Source organism: Schistocerca gregaria, chromosome 6, assembly GCF_023897955.1.
Source record: "Schistocerca gregaria isolate iqSchGreg1 chromosome 6, iqSchGreg1.2, whole genome shotgun sequence".
NCBI classification, from domain to species: domain Eukaryota; kingdom Metazoa; phylum Arthropoda; class Insecta; order Orthoptera; family Acrididae; genus Schistocerca; species Schistocerca gregaria.
In genome coordinates this window covers 498,726,056-498,750,635 of record NC_064925.1, presented here as the reverse complement: position 1 = coordinate 498,750,635, position 24,580 = coordinate 498,726,056, and the positions used below count along the sequence as shown (strand labels likewise).

Sequence of the window (24,580 nt, the reverse complement as noted above, 5' to 3'; positions counted from 1 at the left end):
TAGTTGTAAGTAAGATGGCGAGCCGCTAAGGGCTGTTCGTACTTTAGTGAACAAGGGTTGCAACGAGACTGAGGTGGCCATGTTAGAAAGTGTGGGCAAGTAAAGATGGTGTTGCTACGAGCGCCATCTAGTAGCCGCAGAAACAACTAGGCTACTGTGCATTCAAAATTAGACACACGAAATTGTGATGCAGCTGATTAAGGCAAAACGTAAGCATTAAAAATAATAGGATGAAGTTACATATTTATCTGCTTTAAACAGAGATACATTTTGTAACGTAAAAAAACGTTAGTTATGACATACCAGAAGAGAGCAAAGATGTAACAGAAAAACAACATTTCGGTAAATTGCATGAGGAAATCTGAATCAAAGATCAAGCAATGGCTTTATACAGTCGAAAAAGTCTTTGTTTCACAGCTGCAGCTGTTCGTTGAGAATGAGGCTACAAGACGAGAGAGGTGTTTGAAAATCTCCAATTCCTCTAAAACATCTAACCTACGCCCCTTCTTTTCGGTATGCAGAATATTGTTATCGCCTATGACTTTAGGCACGTGTCTAGTAATTAAGAGATGATAGGCAAATGATGAATTTAGGGGACTGGTGCCGTTCTTTCTCAAAAGATGTTCTTTATATCTGATGGTGAAAGCACGTCCAGTTTGCCCTATATAATAGGAGGAGCAGGTATCACAGATGATCTTATAAACGCCAGAACTTTCTGTAGGGGGAGCGAATGGATTTCAAATTACAAATGATGTTTCTCTTTAGATTATTATTAGTAGAGAAGGCAACATTCCAGTTGTATTTCTTGTGAAGCATGCGCTGAATCTGATAGGAAATGGGTCCTATGAAAGGAATAGAAAAACGTTTTTTTTTTTGGGTTAATTTCAGTTCATGAGGTGTTCAGCGTGGTAGTTCTTGCAGTTTTCTTTTTTAGGATATCGTCCACTATGTTAGGCGTATATTCATTATTGACTGCTACGGTTTTTAGTAAATTTATCTCCTCATTAAACTTTTCTGTTGAAAGTGGTATAGAGGTGGCTCGGTGGACGGCAGAGTGAAAAAAGGCCATTTTTTGAGACTGTGGATGAAAAGAGGAAGCAGGCACGATTTGGTCAGTATACATTTCTTTTTGAATATTAGTAACTTAACTTAAAACAGCAAATGTTTTAATAACTAAATCTGATAAAGGTTATTGTCTAGTCATTGCTTATATTTCTGAGTATATTTCTAAAACTGAAAATTTCTTCAGTGAAAACAACATATAGGAGCTGCATGATGATCCGACTCCTAAATTACAGAAAGAAGTGAGGTCAGCTATTAACAATGCAAAATTTCTTACAAAACCTTTTCAAAAGAAACTACTCATTAATATGAACGCTCAGCCCCCTAAACTTCGGCCACAGTTCAAAATTCATTAACCTAATCATGCAATACGTCCAATCTCCAATAGCATCAATAGCGCATATCACGATTTGGCCCGATTTCTACACAAAATGTGTGTCTGTTTAAAGCAGATAAATATGTAACTTCATCCTATTATTATTAGTGCTTACGTTATGCCTGAATCAGCTGCATCACAATTTCATGTGACTAATTTTGAATGTACAATTGAAATGTCTTCTTAGAAAAATTTATGAATGGCTGTGCTGATAAACCTCTTACGTTATTTGCTTTCCAAACAGCTGAGGAAAACTGAACGTACTCAGACATTACTCTCTTTACTTATTCTGATCAACACCAAACTGGCACACAATACCTTTAGCGCAACGCAATCTGACTTTCAAAAATCCCTCCAAAAGAATAGCCCTGACTAACAATAACCTATACCTTTCATGAATGACTTACCTCACAAAAATCTTCGTTACTCAAACTACTGCAATACAGCGAGCGCCCATACTGCCAGGTAAATAAAAGATTCTAACTACTGATAGGCATAGTTAGCAAATGAAAGATTTTGATAGAGAACAAACAATGTATTTACCTTAATAGTGTTCAAAAGTCATAATGTATATATCAGTTCATGACATCGAGTCTTACAAATTTAGTGCCTCTGATGGACACACGTCCATATCATCTGCTCTCAAAACTCCGCGATCTCTCTCCCCACATCCACCACTGCTGGCGGCTCACCTCCAACTGCGCAACGCTACGCGCTGTTTACATCCAACTGCCCAACACTACAATAGCGAATATTACAACAATGCTAACCAGCCACAGACTGCACACAGCACAGCCAGTGATTTTCATATAGAGCGCTACGTGGCGTTACCAATATTAAAACCTAAATAGCCTACTTACACAGTAGCCTAGTTGTTTCTGCGGCTACTAGATGGCGCTCGAAGCAACACCATCTTTACTTGCCCACACTTTCTAACGTGGCCACCTCAGTCTCGTTGCAACCCTTGTTCACTAAAGTACGAACAGCCCTTAGCGGCTCGCCATCTTACTTACAACTATTCTTGACGTCGCCCTTTCCCGCTTAGATCTTTTTTAATATGTGACTTGTAAGTACTGCATCTTTTTCCAGTCAGTACAAACTTTAATTTTATTAATGTATTATATACTTAATATGTTTTAGAACAGTTAGTCTAATTCTAATAATGAAAAGGTATGGATTAAAAATAAATAAATATAAGAGTGAAGTAATGGTATTTGGAAGAGAGAAAGAGATCAACGGAAATATTACCTCGAATGGAGAACCCCTCAAAGTGGTAGAAAGTTTCACTTATTTAGGGTGTGAAATATCTAGGGATGGAAGAATAACTAATGAAATTAATAGGAGGTTGCAGAAGGGATGCAATTTCTACCAAACAATAAAACACCTGATTTGGAATAATGAAGTTTCAGAAATAGCAAAACTCCTTATGTATAAGAATTATTACGTCCCTATTGTCACCTTTGGTGGAGAAACATGGACAATGACAGAAAGGGACTGGAGCAGACTGCAAGCAGGGGAAATGAAATTTCTCAGAGCAGTTAAGGGAAAAAACAAGAATGGACAGGGTAAGGAATGTAGAGATTAGAAAGGACCTTAAACAAGAAAGTATGGGAGAAGAAATTGAAAGAAAGAGATTAAGATGGTATGGGAATGTTAAGAGGACGCATGGGCAGAGACTCCCCTAAATTATGGAAGAACTAAAGATGGATGGGTAAAGACCTAGAGGGCGCCCAAGAAAACTGTGGAAAATGGGAGTGAGAGTATCTGTAGAAAGGAGAGGTGTGACCTGGCAGCAAGTGGAGGAAGAAAAGTGGTGGGAGGACCGAGCCAAATGGAGAGAACTCATCAGGACCCAGACCCGGCAGTAGCTGGAGCTGGATTCAGATATAGATAGATAGTCTAATTCTGAAGACGACGCTCATAGTAGCGTCGAAACATGGTCAATTTTGACTTAATATTTGTGACCGAGGGCTTATATGTTCTAATATAATTCTGACACGGTTACTGAACCTTAGCAGCTATGTTCAAAGTTTTCCTTTGAACTATGTTTGCGAACTGTAAACCTTCAGTTCACCGACAGATTTAATCTACATCTACATCCATACTCCGCAAGTCAACTGACGGTGTGTGGCGGAGGGTACCTTGACTACCACTATTGGGTCTCCCTTCTATTCCAGTCTCGTATTGTTCGTGGAAAGAAGGATTGTCGGTATGCCTCTGTGTGGGCTCTAATCTCTCTGATTTTATCCTCATGGTCTCTTCGCGAGATATACGTAGGAGGGGACAATGTACTGTTTTACTTCTCGGTGAAGGTATGTTCTCAACTTCAACAAAAGCCCGTACCGAGCTACTGAGCATCTATCCTGCAGAGTCTTCCACTGGAGTTTATCTATCATCTCCATAACGCTTTTGCGATTACTAAATGATCCTGTAACGAAGCGCGCTGCTCTCCGTTGAATCTTCTCTATCTCTTCTATCAACCTTATCTGGTACGGATACCACACTGCTGAGCAGTATTCAAGCAGTGGGCGAACAAGCGTACTGTATCCTACTTCCTTTGTTTTCGGATTGCATTTCCTTAGGATTCTTCCAACGAATCTCAGTCTGGCGTCTGCTTTACCGACGATCAACTTTATACGATCATTCCATTTAAAACACTCCTAATCCATACTCCCAGATAATTTATGGAATTAACTACTTTCAGTTGCTGACCTGCTATATTGTAGCTAAATGATAACGGATCTTTCTTTCTATGTATTCGCAGCACATTACACTTGTCTACATTGAGATTCAATTGCCATTCCCTGCACCATGTGTCAATTCGCTGCAGATCCTCCTGCATTTTAGTACAATTTCCCATTGTTACAACCTCTCGCTATACCACAGCATCAACCGCAAAAATCGTCAGTGAACTTCCGACGTCATCCACCAGGTCATTTATGTATAATGTGAATGGCAACGGTCCCACGACACTCCCCTGCGGCACACCTGAAATCACTCTTACTTCAGAAGACTTCTCTCCATTGAGAAGGACATGCTGCGTTCTGTTATCTAGGAACTCTTCAATCCAATCACACAGTTGGTCTGATAGTCCATTTGCTCTTCCTAGTGAATAATGTCTAGTCATTTGCTATACTTGCATTGGCCGGTAGTGTAGTTAGCTAAAGGGCGCGTCATTTATGATGGCAGCCGAGTTTAGGTTCGTTCTGCGCATCTGACGTCACAAAACACAGTCAGCCAATGAACAGAGAACGACGTTGCCACATCTCGACTGCAGTGCAGAGCACAGACGAGTCTCTTCAGTTTTAGAAACGTTCAGTCATAAATAAAGTAATTGAACAAAAGCAATGTCTTGATAGCAGACTTTCTTTTATAGAAAGTTTGGAAAAAGAGTTCTTTATACTAATTGCTTCACATTCTATTAATTAATGAAACAAACAAGCAGTAAGCCTCCTAATTAAGGCGATAGCAAGGAAAGGTGTTGGTATCATTCTCACTAACTGCTTTTTCGCAATAAAGAACAGTGGTAATTATTTATTTCCTGTTGTACTTCGACGAAACGTAAGTAATTCATAGTCATACCAACAGTGTTTGTCGGTAGTTTGCGTGTTATTTTAAAGTCCTCCGGGAGATCTATTAACTGACGAGCTGCGTTAGCGTAACGGTTCGGAGGGCTAGCTGCCCTCTGTAATAAAAAACTGAGTTAATGGATCAACAACGAACTAAAACGGGTGTCTTTCGACGTCCGCCCAGAGCAGATACAACGAACGAAAACGAACAAAATGAGATTATCTTTTTTAAAAAAAGGAGTGTTTGGTTGCTAAGCGAAAGGTTCTGACTTCAAACCTTCTTCGGTGTTTAATATTTTCTTTATTTAAAAACAATATCGAAGTGTCTTACTTCATGAATTTTATTCGTTTGAATGTAATTTTTTGTAATTTCTAGTGGCAACTAAAATCGACCATATGGAAAGTTTACGCCATGGACGTTTACCTCAGCAAACTCTTCAAAATTTCGTGCAATGGTTTACTACATCTAATGCTGCACAATAACTGCGTTGAATATCGAAACAAAATTAAGTCTATTATGGGGAGGGGGGGAGGGGAGAGGTGGGTATCAGTCAAGAAGATGTGTAAAAATCAAATTTTTGGGCCAAACAGTTTTTGTGAAAACGAATGATAAAGTGTGTCAAAGCAGTCGAAACACCATGTGTCTGCACAGGCGAGCAGTGCAATGATGACAAAATTGCGCACATCGTGGAATGCGGGGAGCACGTCTCTGTAGCAGCGAAAGGGTTATTGCGGCCGTGGTGGCTTTACTTCATAAACTGCCCTCCCCCCCTAAACGTAATTTGCGAACTATAGTATGGCGCTGCTTCTCTTGGCGCGTACAATTGGCAACGCAGCAATCTCCCGCGTCTGGGCGGGCATGCGCGGACCGCCAAGATAAAAGAATTGTCCTGTAGCACCCACCTGACTTTGTACACCCGGTCGTAGTCTCCCCCGATCTTGTAGTCGTCCTGCATGATTCGCAGCGCGTGTGAGAAGAGGTGGTCGAGAGGGTGCGGCCGGGTGCCGGCGGCGCGGCCCGGAGGCTGCCCCTGGAGCAGCGCCCTCTGGCGGGCCAGCGCGCCCGCAGACACCACCACCACCACCTTCACGTCCTGGCGGCGCAGCTGCCGCGTCAGCCAGCTCACCCCGTCGGGGAACACGTCCGCCAAGCTCTGGCGCACGTTCAACGGGTCCACCACCTGCCGGAGGTCAACTCGGAAGTGCGACACGGACCAGCTCCAGTGTGCGCCAATGCCGGACATTTGCCACGCCGGACATTTGCCACACTTGCCCCTTCGCCAGGTAGCTTCATCTACATCTACATGATTACTGTGCAATTCACATTTGAATGCTCGGCAGAGGGTTCATCGAACCACAATCATACTATCTCTCTACCATTCCACTCCCAAACGGCGAGTGGGTAAAACGAACACCTAAACCTTTCTGTTCGAGCTCTGATTGCTCTTATTTTATTTTGATTAACTGTAGATTAAAACTGAAGAAACTGCAAAAAGGTAGGAATTTAAGGAGATGGGACCTGGATAAACTGAAAGAACCAGAGGTTGTACAGAGCTTCAGGGAGAGCATAAGGGAACAATTGACAGGAATGGAGGAAAGAAATGCAGTAGAAGATGAATGAGTAGCTTTGAGAGATAAAGTAGTGAAAGCAGCAGACGACCTAGTAGGTAAAAAGACGAGGGCTAGTAGAAATCCTTGGGTAACAGAAGAAATACTGAATTTAATTGATGAAATAAGAAAATATAAAAATGCAGTAAATGAAGCAAGCAAAAAGGAATATAAACGTCTCAAAAACGAGATCGATAGGAAGTGCAAAATGGCTAAGCAGGGATGGTTAGAGGACAAATGTAAGGATGTAGAGGGTTATCTCACTAGGGGTAAGACAGATACTGCCTACAGGAAAATTAAAGAGACCTTTGGAGAACAGAGAACCACTTGTATGAATATCAAGATCTCAGATGGAAACCCAGTTCTAAGCAAAGAAGGGAAAGCAGAAAGGTGGAGGGAGTATATAGAGGGTCTATACAAGAGTGATGTACTTCAAGACAATATTATGGAAATGGAAGAGGATGTAGATGAAGATGAAATGGGAGATACGATACTGGGTGAAGAGTTTGACAGAACACTGAAAGACTTAAGTCGAAACAAGGTCCCGGGAGTAGACAACATTCCATTACAACTACTGACGGCCTTGGGGGAGCCAGTCCTGACAAAACTCTACCATCTGGTGAGAAAGATGTATGAGACAGACGAAATACCCTCAGACTTCAAGAAGAATATAATAATCCCTATCCCAAAGAACTCACATGCTGACAGATGTGAAAATTACCGAACATTCAGTTTAATAAGTCACGGATGCAAAATACTAACGCGTGTTCTCTACAGACGAATGGAAAAACTGGTAGAAGCTGCCCCCAGGGAAGATCAGTTTGGATTCCGTAGAAATGTTGGAACACTTGAGGCAATACTGACCCTACGACTTATCTTAGAAGTTAGATTAAGGAACGGCAAACCTACGTTTCTAGCATTTCTAGACTTAGAGAAAGCTTTTGACAATGTTGATTGGAATACTCTCTTTCAAATTGTGAAAGTGGCAGGGGTAAAATACGGGGAGCGGAAGGCTATTTACAATTTGCACAGAAACCAGATGGCAGTTATAAGAGTCGAGGGACATCAAACGGAAGCAGTGTGTGGGACGGGAGTGAGACAGGGTCGTAGCCTCTCCCCAATGTTATTCAATCTGTCTCAGATGAAACAGGTGCCGAACAGTTCAAAGCAAACTTGAGTCTCATCACAAATAGGTACGCGTTGACAAAAGTACATTTTCAGACCGTATTGTAGATAGGAAACAATTTCCGTAATTGTTCTAAGTGCTTTTTTAAAAATTATTTTGAACAATTAGTTCACGAAGCCATTCAAATTGTAAATTGTTACGAAGACACACTTAGCCACAAATAATCCTGAGCATCACGGCGGATACAGGGATTAGTAAACACACTGTCGAGCTACGCTCAATTCCGTAACAAAGAAATCCACCAAAACTAAACGCGAAATATATCTATGTACAAAAGCAACTAAAAATTCTGTTTTTCTAAGAGACAGTCTCCAATCTTTCCAAACTATGTAAGTGAAGACCATATGTGGCTTAAGTTCAAAGAAATACACTCCTGGAAATTGAAATAAGAACACCGTGAATTCATTGTCCCAGCAAGGGGAAACTTTATTGACACATTCCTGGGGTCAGATACATCACACTGACAGAACCACAGGCACATAGACACAGGCAACAGAGCATGCACAATGTCGGCACTAGTACAGTGTATATCCACCTTTCGCAGCAATGCTGGATGTAGTCCTGTGGAACGGCTTGCCATGCCATTTTCACCTGTCGCCTCAGTTGGACCAGCGTTCGTGCTGGACGTGCAGACCGCGTGAGACGACACTTCATCCAGTCCCAAACATGCTCAATGGGGGACAGATCCGGACATCTTGCTGGCCAGGGTAGTTGACTTACACCTTCTAGAGCACGTTGGGTGGCACGGGATACATGCGGAAGTGCATTGTCCTGTTGGAACAGCAAGTTCCCTTGCCGGTCTAGGAATGGTAGAACGATGGGTTCGATGACGGTTTGGATGTACCGTGCACTATTCAGTGTCCCCTCGACGATCACCAGAGGTGTACGGCCAGTGTAGGAGATCGCTCCCCACACCCTGATGCCGGGTGTTGGCCCTGTGTGCCTCGGTCGTATGCAGTCGTGATTGTGGCGCTCACCTGCACGGCGCCCAACACGCATACGACCATCATTGGCACCAAGGCAGAAGCGACTCTCATCGCTGAAGACGACACGTCTCCATTCGTCCCTCCATTCACGCCTGTCGCGACACCACTGGAGGCGAGCTGCACGATGTTGGGGCGTGAGCGGAAGACGGCCTAACGCTGTGCGGGACCGTAGCCCAGCTTCATGGAGACGGTTGCGAATGGTCCTCGCCGATACCCCAGGAGCGACAGTGTCCCTAATTTGCTGGGAGGTGGCGGTGCGGTCCCCTACGGCACTGCGTAGGATCCTACGGTCTTGGCGTGCATCCGTGCGTCGCTGCGATCCGGTCCCAGGTCGACGGGCATGTGCACCTTCCGCCGACCAATGGCGACAACATCGATGTACTGTGGAGACCTCACGCCCCACGTGTTGAGCAATTCGGCGGTACGTCCACCCGGCCTCCCGCATGCCCACTATACGCCCTCGCTCAAAGTCCGTCAACTGCACATACGGTTCACGTCGACGCTGTCGCGGCATGCTACCAGTGTTAAAGACTGCGATGGAGCTCCGTATGCCACGGCAAACTGGCTGACACTGACGGCGGCGGTGCACAAATGCTGCGCAGCTAGCGCCATTCGACGGCCAACACCGCGGTTCCTGGTGTGTCCGGTGTGCCGTGCGTGTGATCATTGCTTGTACAGCCCTCTCGCAGTGTCCGGAGCAAGTATGGTGGGTCTGACACAGCGGTGTCAATGTGTTCTTTTTTCCATTTCCAGGAGTGTAGTATCTACAGCACTCGAGAGATTCATACTAAATAATTTAATAAGAGACGGATCTGATCCCCTAAGGTACACAAAACACGACAGAAACCTGCTGCAGGACCACCGAAAGAGGCAAGTATAATTTAGACGAACGCAAAATCTCCAAGACTGGCGAAGTTTTACGGAGGCTCGAAATTTGGCGTGGATTTCAATGCGAGATGCATTTAATAGTTTCCACAACGAATCTCTCTCTAGAAATATGGCGGAAAATCCAAAGAGATTCTGGTTCTATTTTAAGTATACCAGCGGAAAGGCTCAGTAAGCGATGAGGAGGAGGAGAAGGGGAGACAAGGGACACAACCCTTTGGAGCAGGTAAAATCGTGGCAAATGTCCGCCGTGGCAAAGGTCCGAATACCGTGTGCGCACTCGTTCTAGATCGAGGTAGACAAGAGGCCGAATTGGTTGTCGCGGGAGCAGGAATTGTGAGAGGGTGTAATCACCTTCTCAGTCACGCAGTGCAGACACAAGACAAATGGTATTTAGGCCTTTTGCTCCCTGTTTTGACAAAGGAAAACTGTCCACATCGCAATAAATGATTTATTCTCATTTAATATCGGTTTCACCGTCTTAAGCTTAGCGCAATTTAACTGAAGAGAATTTTAGAGCAGACGCGTTTCACTTTCAGTTATTCTGCGAATTGGGTACCAATATTTGCACATTTTTGGTTGTTTTAGATGAAAGACAACATTTTGTTAATAAAGTTGGTGTACAAATCACTTACGGTGTTTCTGCCTCTTGTTTACATATTCTCCAAAAAATGGTTCAAATCGCTCTGAGCACTATGCCACTTATCTTCTGAGGTCATCAGTCACTTAGAACTAATTAAATCTAACTAACCTAAGTACATCACACACATCCAAGCCCGAGGCACGATTCGAACCTGCGACCGTAGCAGTCGCTCGCCTCCAGACTGCAGCGCCTAGAACCGCACGGCCACTCTGGCCGGCCCATATTCCCCAAAACACTGCTTTCCCTCTTTGTTAGCAGGGGCTGATGTCGGAAGACTTCGTCTCACATATGCACTTGGCAGTTTTTGCCTTTGCACTTGGTCTTGCTCTGCATTTGCGTTATCTACACTTCTCGCTTTTGGAAATCGAACTGAAGTTATGTGTGTTCTCACTCAGCACAATATTACGCTGTTTATGTCAGTTTGTTTGTTTTCGTGTAGGTTGTGAGCGTTGCCAACCTGTGAAACTGCATCTACGAGCGTAATTCCAAAAGTAAGGTCTCCTATGTTTTGTAAATTTGTGTGTTTTTTTTGGGACGGGGGGAGGAGTTATGGTGGTTATTGAACAGTAGTACACTGTTTATCTCTGTTCGTTTGTTTTCGTGTAGGTTCTGAGCGTTTGTGTGGCAGTTGGTCACACTGTTATGAGGAGTGCTTCACGCGCTGTGTGTAAACATGCGCGAGCCGCGCTGAGGCGCTCAGTCTTCGCTTGGCAGCCGTTGAGAATTGAGCTTCCGTTGGATGTTACCGCCAAGTGCGAGTTGGGCGCAGTTATTCGGTTTTTGAACGCAAAGGGCACTGTGCCGATTGAAATCCATCGCAATTCACGGAAGTGTACGGTGAGTCGTGCATGGATGTCAAAAATCACCGTAAGTGGTGTAGAGAGTTTGCAGCTGGTCGGACCGAAATTCACGACGAACGAAGGAGCGGGAGAGCGTCAATTTCTGAGGAGACAGTGTTGAAGGTTGAGCAAAGCATGCGTGAAGATCGGCGGATCACACTGCATGATCTCTGCTCGTTGGTTCCTGGGGTTTCCCGAAGCACCGCTCACAGAATTTTAACGGAAACATTGAAGTACCAGAAGGTGTGCGCAAGATGGGTGCCACGCATGCTGACTGAGGATCACATGCGGCAACGAGGTGATGCTTCCCGCGCTTTTCTTCACCGCCTTGCAGCCGAACGGGACAACTTTCTGGACTCAGTTGTCACAGGAGACGAAACTTGGGCATACCACTTTACACCTGAGACCAAGCAACAATTACGCCAGTTCATTACTTTCTGAACAGCATGGCGGCGAGCTGGTATGACCTGGGCATACAAAAACTGCCACAGCGTCTACAAAAATGCATCGACAGAAATGGTGATTATGTCGAAAAATAGCTAAATGTTCAAGCTGTAAACTGATGTAAACCATTGTAGAAATAAACAGGTCCATGTACCTATAAAAAATGGGAAACCTTACTTTTGGGATTACCCTTGTATTTAAAATTAATGTGTGCGTCTGTGCGTTTAGAGAGAGAGAGAGAGGGGGGGGGGGGGGACGCGATATATATATTAGAGGGTGGGTGAGAGTGCAGGGTGAATATGTATATAATGTGTGTATGAGTTTCACTTAACGAAATTTAGTGAAAATGTCTTGTACGTTCAGCGGTGATGTGAGAGGACATGGGGGTGGTTGACTGCGAGTTGTGATTCGATTTTTTTTGGGGGGGGGATGGTTATTATAGAACAGTATTACACTGTTTATGTCTGTTCGTTTGGTTTCGTGTAGGTTCTGAGCGTTGCCAACCTGTGAAACAACTTTTTTTTTTAAATTAATGTGTTTGTCTGTGTGTTTAGGGATCTAGGGAGAGAGAGAGAGAGAGGTGAGAGAGAGCGAGATAAATGGTTCAAATGGCTCTGAGCACTATGGGACTCAACATCTAAGGTCATCAGTCCCCTAGAACATAGAACTACTTAAACCTAACTAACCTAAGGACATCACACACATCCATGCCCGAGGCAGGATTCGAACCTGCGACCGAAGCAGTCACGTGGTTCCGGACTGAAGGGCTTAGAACCGCACGGCCACAGCGGCCGGCAGAGCGAGATAGATAGATAGAGAGATAGAGAGAGAGAGATTAGAAGGTGGGTGAGAGTACAGTGTGAATATGTATATGATGTATGTGTATGAGTGTGACTTAGTGTAATTTAGTGAAAATGTCTTTTATGTTAAGCGGAGATGTGAGAGGATATAGCGGTGGGGGTGGTTGTCTGCGAGCTGTGGTTCGATTTTTATTTGGGGGGGGGGGATGGTGTTTATAGGAAAGAAACTAGATGGAGATGGTAGTGGTAAATGGAGCCTGTGGTTATACGTGTATATTTAATGTTATATTAAGTTGTCAGTTGAAAGAGTGTGTGGTTTTCCAGGTTGGTCTGATTATTTTTGAGTTGCTTCTTTTCTGATGTGGCACTTTTCTTATAACATAGGAAGGTATTTTTGTTGTTTTCTGTTCTTACGATTTCCATGTCTGTGTGCCTGATGGTAATTTTATGTTGGTTTTGGTGTAAATGTTCTGCAAAATTGAATGATTTGTCCTATACTTCCATAGCCTTACATGCTCTTTGCATCTGGTGTCAAATTTTCTGTAGTCACCTACGTATCTTTCATCATACGTAATGTGTTTCAGGAGAAACCAATAATAACTGATTTTAACAGCTGCTGCGGTACATGGCCACGCAAAGAATCATATTATTTTTTAGTTGTATTAACTGCCGGATAGCTGTGTACATTTAAGTACCCACTTTCGGGACGTGGGAAGGTACGCCAGTCCCACTTCGAATCCGGCCGGTGGACTAACGTTGTGAGTCGGCGAGCCCGCCAGACCGGATGCGCTTTTCAGACCGTTTCCCACATACCACATCTCGTTTCAAATTGTATCGGGCATATGGGCGTGTACCGGTGTGGAGACAACCACAGGAATCCATGGATCCTGCATGCCAGCAAGGTATTGTTCAAGTTTGCGGGGGCTCTATAATTGTGTGGGGCGAGTGCAGTTGGAGTGATATGAGACCACTGATACGTCTAGATACGACACTGAGAGGTGACACGTACGTAAGCATCTTGTCCGGTCACCTGCATGAATTCATGTCTACTGTGTGTTCCGACGGACTTGGACAATTCCAGCAGGATAATGCGACACCCCACACGTCCAGAATTGCTACACAGTGGCTCCAGGAACACTCTTCTGAGTTAAAATACTTCCACTGGCCACCAAACTTCCCAAACATGAACATTATTGAGCATATCTGGGGAGCCTTGTAACGAGCCGTTCAGAGGAAATCTCCGCCCCTTCATACTCTTACGGATTTATAGACAGTCCCGCAGGATTCATGGCGTCAATTCCCTCCAGGTCTACTTCAGACGTTACTCGAGTCCATGCGACGTCGTGTTGCGGCACTTCTGCGTGCTCACGGGGCCCTACACGATATTAGGTACGTGTAGCAGTTTCTTTGGCTCCTCAGTGCATAAATTTAATAATGTATTCTGGTCTACTGTACGTCATACACGCAAGAAGTTAAGTTTCAATATTTACTCCTTCCTGGCTAGTAGTGCGTTATTGATATACATGGTATGAGAAAGCCCATATTATAAAAATGCATATTATAAAAATGATTAGATGTGTGTGTGTGTGTGTGTGTGTGTGTATTCCACATCTCCTCCTGGACCACTGGATCGGTTTCAACCGAACGTGATGTACGTGTACCTTATTATCAGGTGGCAATCAGGTGGGGGAAACAACCACGTATCAAAGGAGTGAGGGTGGAGTTGGAAAAGAAGCGTGGCCCGCAACTTGCGAATTCCCAGAACTTATTCACGCAGTATTTGAGAGTGAGGGCACTTAGTGACTTGTAACGAACTATACACTTATTTCCAAACGTTTCAGAAATTTTTTCTCGGTGACAACCCATAGAAAATGATGAAAGGATTTTTTTATCGCTTATTACTTTTTCACTGTTCATGGAGTAAAATATCTCATGAGGTTTGACGTTATAATTTATTACTTCTTCACGACTAACGGTAAATAAATAGCTGGCCAACGCCAGGCTTCTGATCTAGTATTTTAAAAAAGTCAGGGCACATCCAAGGCAAAAAAGAACGTAACAAATGATACAATATGTGAAAGACAAACACTCTAAGTTTTTTTTTTTACAATATTTATAAGTATTCTGTGTGCCCACCCTTCGTGACAAGATACATGTCTAATCGGTAGTCCTCTTCCTCGCAGTGGCCGCGAGGTTCTAGGCGCTTCAGTCTGGAACCGCGCGACCGCTATGGTCGGTCGCAGGTTCGAATCCTGCCTCGGGCATGGATGTGTGTGATGTCCTTAGGTTAGTTAGGTTTAAGTAGTTCTAAGTCTAGGGGACTGATGACCTCAGACGTTAAGTCCCATAGTGCTCAGAGCCAACTGAACCATTTCTGCCCATATCTGGCCCAGGATATCGGGAGTGACTATAAGAACATCACCTCCCATAATGTATATTCTGACACGTTTGGTCGGCTCGAATGTTTTGCATCGCACAGACAACTATCCTACTACTTGTCTATGCTGTTGTAAATCGACGGTGCCTTGCGAAACTTGTCGTGGAAATCTCTTTGTACATTCACTACCATTTGTCAGTGGGTAAATTACAGCACGCAAGTTGCTCTCTGTGTCTAATCGGCGACAGACCGAGGTGTCGCAATGGTTAGTACACTGGACTCACATTCGGGAGGACGATGGTTCAAATTCGCGTCCTGGCAATCCAGATTTAAATTTCCTGTGATTTCCCTAAATCACTCAAGGCAAATTCCGGGATATTTTCTTTCAAAGCTCATGGCTGATTTGTCTCCTTGATTCAATATGAGATTGTGCTCCGCCTCGAACGACTTCGATGGCAACATGACATTAAATTTTATGCTGTGTGTGTGTTTTTCCTAACTTGCTGGCGCCACTTAACGACAAAAAGTTCCTCTTCCAAGTATTTTTTGTCATTTGATATTCTTTACAAGTGGGGAAAATCACCAACTGCCAACTGTGACTGCGGAGTCAACAGACAAGCCATCCACCACATCTTCCAAGAGAGCGACAGAAGAGCACACAGTGGCAAGTTCAGAGATTTTCTGACGGCAACAGACGCCGCAAAAGACTCTATACATAATCTTGATGTTTGTATTTAATTTGCCGGCCATGGTGGCCGAGCGGTTCTGGAACCGCGCGACCGCTACGGTCGGTCTCAGGTTCGAATCCTGCCTCGGGCATGGATGTGTGTGATGTCCTTGGGTTAGTTAAGTTTAAGTAGTTCTAAGTCTAGGGGACTGATGACCTCAGACGTTATGTCCCATTGAACCATTTGCATTTAATTGTATTAGCCATATATAATCTTGATGTTTGTATTTAATTGTATTGCCCATTATCTGTATGTTTTATACTTCATATATAGCATATTTTATTGTGTTTTTATGTATATATTTGTTTAAACTTTTGTAAGAAGCATACAATGACGTGCATTGCCATACGATAAATAAATAAATGTTACGTTATGTTTAGCAACTTACCGATAACAATTTTTTTAAATTTTTCATGGACTTTATTATTACCCTGTATTAAAACATTTTACATATTTTATGGTTATTGTTATTACATTTCTAGAAATCTGCGCCACCTTAAAAGGGGGACGAAGTGAAGGTAAATTACATTTCAATTAATAGTGCTGTACAACCCCAATAAAGTCATGAGATGTTCAATTGACTCTTTTATTAGAACATGTTACGCGTTAAGGGATTATATCCATCTTCAGACATCACAAACTTCAACTCCTTCCTCTGCTTCAAAACTGCTTGTGTCGCAGTTACAGTCATATGTTATTGGACACTTTCTTTGAGTTGTCAAGGCTGCACACCTGGTTGGTTAGGAAGGAGTTGAAGTTTGTGATGTCTTTAGATGGGTGTGCTTAAACTGACACACAATATTTTTAGCGCAACGCAATCTGACTTTCAGTAACCGCTACAAAGAATGGCCCTGACTAACATTAACCTATACGTTTCACAAATCACTTATCTCACCAAAAATCTTCGTTAATCGAACTACTGCAATACAGCGAGCGCCACTACTGCCAGCTAAATAAAAGATTCAAACTACGGAAGGCACTAACTACTGATAGGCATAGTTAGCGAATGAAAGATTTTAATAGAGAACAAACAATCTATATACCTTAATAGTCATAATATATATAGCAGCTCATGACATCCAGTCTTACAAATTTCAAAACTCCGCCATCTCTCTCCCCACGTCCACCACTGCTGGCGGCTCACCTCCAACTGCGCAACGCTACGCGCTGTTCACATCCATCTGCCCAACGCTACAATGGCGAGTATTACAACAATGCCAACCAGCCACAGACTGCACACAGCACAGCCAGTGATCTTCATACAGAGCGCTACGTGGCGTTACCAATAAAAAAACCTAAACAGCCTACTTACATCATCTCATGACTATATTGCGATTGGGCTGCAGTGGTTGGCAATTATTAACATAAAAATGATTGCAGGCCTTAGAAGGGATTTTATGTCCTGTATATCAAATTACATTTCAATCACAATGATCCCAAACCCAAGTACCCATCTGTCGATCTGCGCCTATTCATCAGATTGATTTCGCGGGAGATGAACGACGGAATGAGAACTGAAATACGAGTGTAGGAGGACTGCTGGAAACCGGAATGACGAAATCGACAGTAACAGCTGCCTTCTAACTTGACGAGTCGCCTCATTGTTAGGCAATGTGATCATGGGATGAATGTGACGCAGTGTAGGGAAGCGCACTGCCTCCTTTTGTGACACACACACACACACACACACACACACACACACACACAGAGGTTGCTCTCTACACAACAAAGCAAGCTGAGGTGCAGGCAGGGCAGAAAAATACCGCATCTGATACCACGTGAAACTTGACAGGTCGAGAAAGTATGCGATGTTATTTCAGTGCAGTTGCAGGATGAGACACAGAGTGGCAGTGAGTCCACTACCTGTTCTCGGATGTGAAGGGGCTACCACGTGCTCGGTGCGCAACGCGGCGATCCTCCCTGCTGGCAGCCAGGTGTGGTCTACTGCGTCCTTGATGACGTTGAGGCCTGGAGGCTTGCCCTCACGTTCACATGCAGTCTGACACTGTCACATCTGAATGCTGGATATTGCACGATTCGGCCAGCCAGCCAAATGGAGACCCATTATGAGGCCCGTTTCAAACTCCGCCAGGTGCTGATAACGCTGCCTCACACAAGTAGGCTTCATCTCCGTATCCTTTACAGTGATCACTCACCGTCTGATGCTGTCCACGCCGCTTATGTTCCCTACCACGTCTGGTAACAAAACTAAACTGCCGTTCTATGTGCCACAGAGGGTTGCAACTCTGCTCATTTACACTTGGCGTATACGCGTACGAAAAGCCGTTGACATCTGACTTTATTTCTCACAAGGGAACCCCCCCATCGCACCCCCCTCAGATTTCCTTATAACTTTGTACAGTGGATAGGCCTTGAAAAACTGAACACAGATCAATCGAGAAAACAGGAAGACGTTCTGTGCAACTATGAAAAAAATAAGCAAAACATACAAACTGAGTAGTCCATGGATAACATAGGCAACATCAAGATGACGTCAGCACAGGAGCGCCGTGGTCCCGTGGCAGCGTGAGCAGATGCGGAGTGAGAGGTCCGTGGTTCAAGTCTTTCCTCGAGTGAAAAGTTTACTTACTTTATTTTTGCAAAGTTATCATCTGTCCGTTCGTTCATTGACGTCTCTGTTCACTATAATAAGTTTAGTGTCTGTGTTTTGCGACCACACCGCAAAACCGTGCGATTAGTAGAAGAAAAGGACGTGCCTCTCCAATGGAAACCGAAAACATTTGATCCAGGAAAACACGTTTGATATATTCTATATGACACTGGTGACGGCATGTGCGTCACATGACAGAAATATGTTGTCGACCCACCTAACTTGCACACTTGGCGAATAGGTAAAAAGATTCTTCTACCTTGCCCGATTTTTAAGTTTTCTTGTGGATGTGATAATCACTCTCAAAAAAGTGATGAAAACATAAGTGTGTGTCACATAAACTTCCCGCCACTAGTAAATTTGTGATCCCTTGATGCCTCAGAAAGTGTCCTACTAACCGTCCCCTTCTTTTAATCAGATTGTACCACAAATTTCTCTTCTTCCCAATTCTATTCAGTACCTCCTCATTAATTCCGTGATCTACCCATCTTCTGTAGCACCACATTTCGAGAGCGTCTCTTTTTGTCTGTGCTCTTTATCATCCGTGTTTCACATCCATTTAAATACTTTCAGAAATGACTTCCTGACACTTTAATCTGTGTTTGATGTTAATAAATTTCTCTTCTCCAGAAACGCTTTTCTTGACATTGCCTATCTGCATTTTACATCCTCCCTACTTCGAGCATCATTAGTTATTTTGCTTCACAAATAGCAAAACTCATCTAATACTTTTAATGTCTCATTTCCTAATCTAATTCCCTCAGCATCACCGGATTTAATTCGCCTACATTCCATTATTTTCGTATTGTTTTTGTCGATGTTTATCTTATGCCCTCCTTTCAACACACATTCCATTTCGTTCAACTGCTCTTCCAAGTCCTTTGCTGTCTCTGGCAGAATTACAATGTCATCGCACTCCCTTCTCAACCACTGCTTCCCTTTCGTTCCCCTCGACTCTTATAACTACCACCTGGTTTCTGTACTAATTGTACATAGTCCTTCTCTCCCTGTATTTTTCCCCTGCTACCTTAACTAACATCTATGGATTCAGTCATGATTCACAGGGAAATAAACTGCTTGACAGTTTCTAACGAACAACTAACACTTGCTAAAGAACAACTGCCAATTGTTACGGAACAACCGATGATGGCTACAGAGCATCCGACCAGTGACAGTAAAAGGAAATATCGAGGGCGGGACGTGTGAACTGCAGCGAACGCTGTGGACGAACGCTCTGTATGCATCCGAGAATTCGTGCAGTTCCATGTTTGACGAAGGTGGTTGTGCAACCGATTAGTGCAACAGTCAGTGTGGTATGGCAACATCTCTCCAAGGCATCATTTGAATCCTTACGGTCGTGGACGAGTAGTTGGATGGCTCAAAGACGGTCTAAGTGTCACTACTGACCCACAGTAACAGATGTGTCCAAAAGTGTCAGCTCTGGATTGAAAAGGGCCGCTGAAGCTCAAAATGCTATGCGAAAGCATACAGATGGTGGCGGACCAACTACTACACTGCAAGAGGATCGATACGTAGCCCTAGCGGCGAAAAGGAACAGACACCTCAGTTTTAGGAAGATCGGTGCAGACCCTGCAGTTGTTACCAGCACAGGTGTCTCTGCCAGAACCATTTTGCGGCGAGTAAATAGGGCTGGTTTGTTTCATCATAAGCCTGTTAAATGCACCCACTTCAACCACGTCATCGCCAACAAAGAGATGGGAAGATGCCGGTTGGTGTCAGCAACAGGGGTCCAGAATGATATTCTCTGGAGTCCTCCTTCACTGTGGCATGTGGTTGTGGACACCAATTAGTGTGGACAGAGAAGGGAACACCTTACACACCAAAAATATTTCTTGATGATCCTTGGCATGGTCTAGGTGTTATGGTGTGGACAAGCGTTACGTACAGTTCCCGAACACCACTACACGTCTTTGCGGGCGGTATTGCTGCAGCACGGTGGTATGGCAGGAAGATTATTTTTGATCATATCCGTCTGGTTAGGGGTACAGAAGGTCTCGACTTTCTGTTTGTGGACGACAATTCAGAAATGGTTAAAATGGCTCTGAGCACAACGGGAATTAACTTCTGAGAGGTTATCAGTCCCCTAGAACTTAGAGCTACTCTAACCTAAGGACATCACACACATCCATGCCCGAGGCAGGATTCGAACCTGGATGACAGTGCTTGCCCACACAGGACCGCTGAGGTGTCGGACATACTGGAAAGTGAAGATGTTGAATGTAACACCCCCTCCCTGAACCGTGCAAGAACTGAAAACCGCCTTGAGAGAGGAGTGAGATGATATCCCCAAAGGACTCCTCACCTGTTCGATTGCCAGCAAGGAAAATGGATGCAAAACGTGCAGTAGTGACCAAGGAGGGCATATTCCTTACTGAGAGTCCGTTGTCGACTGTTATGCTGGGAGTTTGGCCTACTGCAAACATGAAAGTTATTTACGTCTGTTAATCTTGCATTGGAATGTGGTGAAATATGTACTATTTTTCGTTATAAATACACCACTCCACCTCTGTTACGTATGAACTATTTTTCAAGTTGTCCATCATTACCTGTGACTATTCATGTCCAACAATGTCTCTGTTCCTTAGCAACTGTCAAGCAGTGTCCTACGGGATTCTGGCTAAGAAACTGTTCCACAGCAAGTAGCGGATTCTTCCTTCGCCTCCTGACCTTGTGTCGTCTATGTCCCAGTGTGAGGGTGGCCCTAACCCTACCGTGGAACACGTTTATCTAAGATTATTTTAATTAATACCTTAGTCAGAAGCAACAACGTGAACAAAAATTTTCTGCCTATACTTTATCAGCGGGAGGAGGGGCGGGGCAGACGAGCTATTATTCATAAGTACCTCCAGGGTTTCAGAAGACTACTGTGCAACAGTTACAAGAGAAATAGAAAATAAATACACATCACATTAGAGGTACTCAATATTGGCACCATTTATCACGCGGCACTTCATTCATGGAAGAGCGGATATGTAAAACGTTCTAAGTGCCACAATTTTCAAAAACTTGTTTTCAGTGCTGTTGTGTCTTAGTACTCCGTTGTCCTTAGACTTGTTCAAGTATCAAATTATGAGGTAAATGTTTAAACATTCATTACTAGAAGGCCCATGCTCTTTGTGCAGAGCAATGTTTCGCTCACGAGGTTCGTCAGATAAAGCTGTGAACCGGCTCCAACTAATTTCAATGCATACAACTGTCTTCATTGATTTTAAAAATGTGTAACGAGTGCACGTCATTTTGATTTTTGTAGGTTTTTGGTGAGCACGTCAGAGAGTGGGCACGTTATGTTACTGTTAAACAATCTTTGGTCTTGTCTTGGAATAGTCCTTGCCTCTGCGCAGGCTGACGCATTCTTAGTTGAAACGTGGTAAGCGAAGGGCGTATTCACTAGTGCTGTGTTGACTTGTGATTGTACCTGATAGATGAAGAAAGATTTATTGCAGCAGGGATGAATATGATGTACACTCCTGGAAATTGAAATAAGAACACCGTGAATTCATTGTCCCAGGAAGGTGAAACTTTATTGACACATTCCTGGGGTCAGATACATGACATGATCACACTGACAGAACCACAGGCACATAGACACAGGCAACAGAGCATGCACAATGTCGGCACTAGTACAGTATATATCCACCTTTCGCAGCAATGCAGGCTGCTATTCTCCCATGGAGACGATCGTAGAGATGCTGGATGTAGTCTTGTGGAACGGCTTGCCATGCCATTTCCACCTGGCGCCTCAGTTGGACCAGCGTTCGTGCTGGACGTGCAGACCGCGTGAGACGACGCTTCGTCCAGTCCCAAACATGCTCAATGGGGGACAGATCCGGAGATCTTGCTGGCCAGGATAGTTGACTTACACCTCCTAGAGCACGTTGGGTGGCACGGGATACATGCGGACGTGCATTGTCCTGTTGGAACAGCAAGTTCCCTTGCCGGTCTAGGAATGGTAGAACGATGGGTTCGATGACGGTTTGGATGTACTGTGCACTATTCAGTGTCCCCTCGACGATCACCAGAGGTGTACGGCCAGTGTAGGAGATCGCTCCCCACACCATGATGCCGGGTGTTGGCCCTGTGTGCCTCGGTCGTATGCAGTCCTGATTGTGGCACTCACCTGCACGGCGCCAAACACGCATACGACCATCATTGGCACCAAGGCAGAAGCGACTCTCATCGCTGAAGACGACACGTCTCCATTCGTCCCTACATTCACGCCTGTCGCTACACCACTGGAGGCGGGCTGCACGATATTGGGGCGTGAGCGGAAGACGGCCTAACGGTGTGCGGGACCGTAGCCCAGCTTCATGGAGACGGTTGCAAATGGTCCTCGCCGATACCCCAGGAGCAACAGTGTCCCTAATTTGCTGGGAAGTGGCGGTGCGGTCCCCTACGGCACTGCGTAGGATCCTACGGTCTTGGCGTGCATCCGTGCGTCGCTGCAGTCCGGTCCCAGGTCGACGGGCACGTGCACCTTCCGCCGACCACTGGCGACAACATCGATGTACTGTGGAGACCTCACGCCCCACGTGTTGAGCAATTCGGCGGTACGTCCACCCGGCCTCCCGCATGCCCACTATACGCCCTCGCTCAAAGTCCGTCAACTGCACATACGGTTCACGTCCACGCTGTCGCGGCATGCTACCAGTGTTAAAGACTGCGATGGAGCTTCGTATGCCACGGCAAACTGGCTGACACTGACGGCGGCGGTGCACAAATGCTGCGCAGCTAGCGCCATTCGACGGCCAACACCGCGGTTCCTGGTGTGTCCGCTGTGCCGTACGTGTGATCATTGCTTGTACAGCCCTCTCGCAGTGTCCGGAGCAAGTATGGTGGGTCTGACACACCGGTGTCAATGTGTTCTTTTTTCCATTTCCAGGAGTGTATATATTGGAGGGCAAAAAGGATATAAATAAATGCTATTTTTGAGTAATGTTATTTTTGAAGAAGTTTGAGGTAAGACTGCAACACTGCGCAGCTAGGAACGATTACTCTCAGCTATTTAACTTGTTTAGTGCTGAGAGAAAGACTACTCAAATTCCATGAAATATACATTAAGATATCAACTGATTAAGCTGCTTGATATAGGAATTCTCTGTTAACGTTGTACCCTTTTGAAATTAGTGTTCTCTTTGATTAAGCATAGTATTGTTCAGACCACTGTTATGTGGGACGATCACACGAAGCTTTGCTCTGTGTTTTTGAATACATACTTCATTCCAAAATCGTTGTCCTGCGATGTCATTTTGTAGGAATATTTACTCTCATCTCACTATGTAAAGAAGGTTTATCGTTACGCATTGCCACCCTGCATCGTGTGGTATGCAACTGTTAGAATATTTATTTAGGAATAGAAATCTACTAGCTTAGCCGCTGCCGATTTCCGGTTTTCTTTCGAGAAACGTGCAGCTACGTCTTCAAACACGAGGTAAATGGAAATTTTGATCAGGGCTAGATAATTATTTTACTTCAATTGCGCATTTAAGATAAAGACAAATTGTATTCAGACCAGTTACAGTTCAGTTCAAGTTAGATTCTGCTTAGTCAAAGGTCGACATATGAGTTTAAAAGTGAGTAACAGTTTGTGGGTATATAGTTTTCGTAATATTTATACTTTTTACAAACTGGGAGGTAAATTTCATACAGAAACACATGTAGTGGGGAGCTTGTAGATGATGCCGAGACACTGCTGCCAATGCAGGCGTGTAAGATTTCGAAATGCACTGTGATCAAAGTGTCTCATACCCATCCATCTAAAATAGCTATTAAAAATTCTTACTCTGCAGCAGGAGAGCGGAAAATGTCAATGTTTTCAAAATGACCATGCCAGATGTATGCCGTACCGTACTTCGTTTGAAAGACCAGTCATATTTATCAGTTGCAAAACAAAAAGATCTTTTGACGATGATGCCATTTCTTCAACAACGCACAGAGTTTTAGCGTAGGCTCTGCAACATATGATCCCAAGATCGGAGTTTCGTAAGAAAGCCGGCCGCGGTGGCCGAGCGGTTCTAGGCGCTTCAGTCCGGAACCGCGCGACTGCTACCGTCGCAGGATCGAATCCTGCCTCGGGCATGGATGTGTGTGATGTCCTTAGGTTAGTTAGGTTTAAGTAGTTCTAAGTTTTAGGGGACTGATGAACTCAGATGTGAAGTCCCATAGTACTCAGAGCCATTTGAACCATTTTCGTAATAAACAGAAGTCAATACTGAGGGACGTTTGCCAGAACTTAATGTTCTTGTTCTTTCGGTAAAAAGGGAAATTAGAAATAGTTTTAGTTAACTACACTTCTACTATTTAAAATATAACTGTTGTTTTTCTGTACTGGTATTATCACAAATAAGTTAGTGGCTCTGTATTAATGGCACTTGGAACAAAAGCATCCTCATTGGCACTGAGAACCAGTTTCCTGGTATGGCATTTAGAACGTTCTTAATAAATTATT

General features: G+C 44.2%; 1 protein-coding gene across 2 annotated transcripts in view; it reads right to left on the bottom strand.

The window, feature by feature from the left end:
- Positions 1-24,580, bottom strand: part of LOC126278674 (uncharacterized) — a 544,140-nt gene that overhangs the window by 69,168 nt on the left and 450,392 nt on the right. For both annotated transcript variants that reach the window (XM_049978912.1, XM_049978913.1), the window contains one exon: positions 5,911-6,188. In XM_049978912.1, the coding sequence (XP_049834869.1) occupies positions 5,911-6,188 (278 nt within the window). The remainder of the gene's footprint in view (positions 1-5,910; positions 6,189-24,580) is intronic.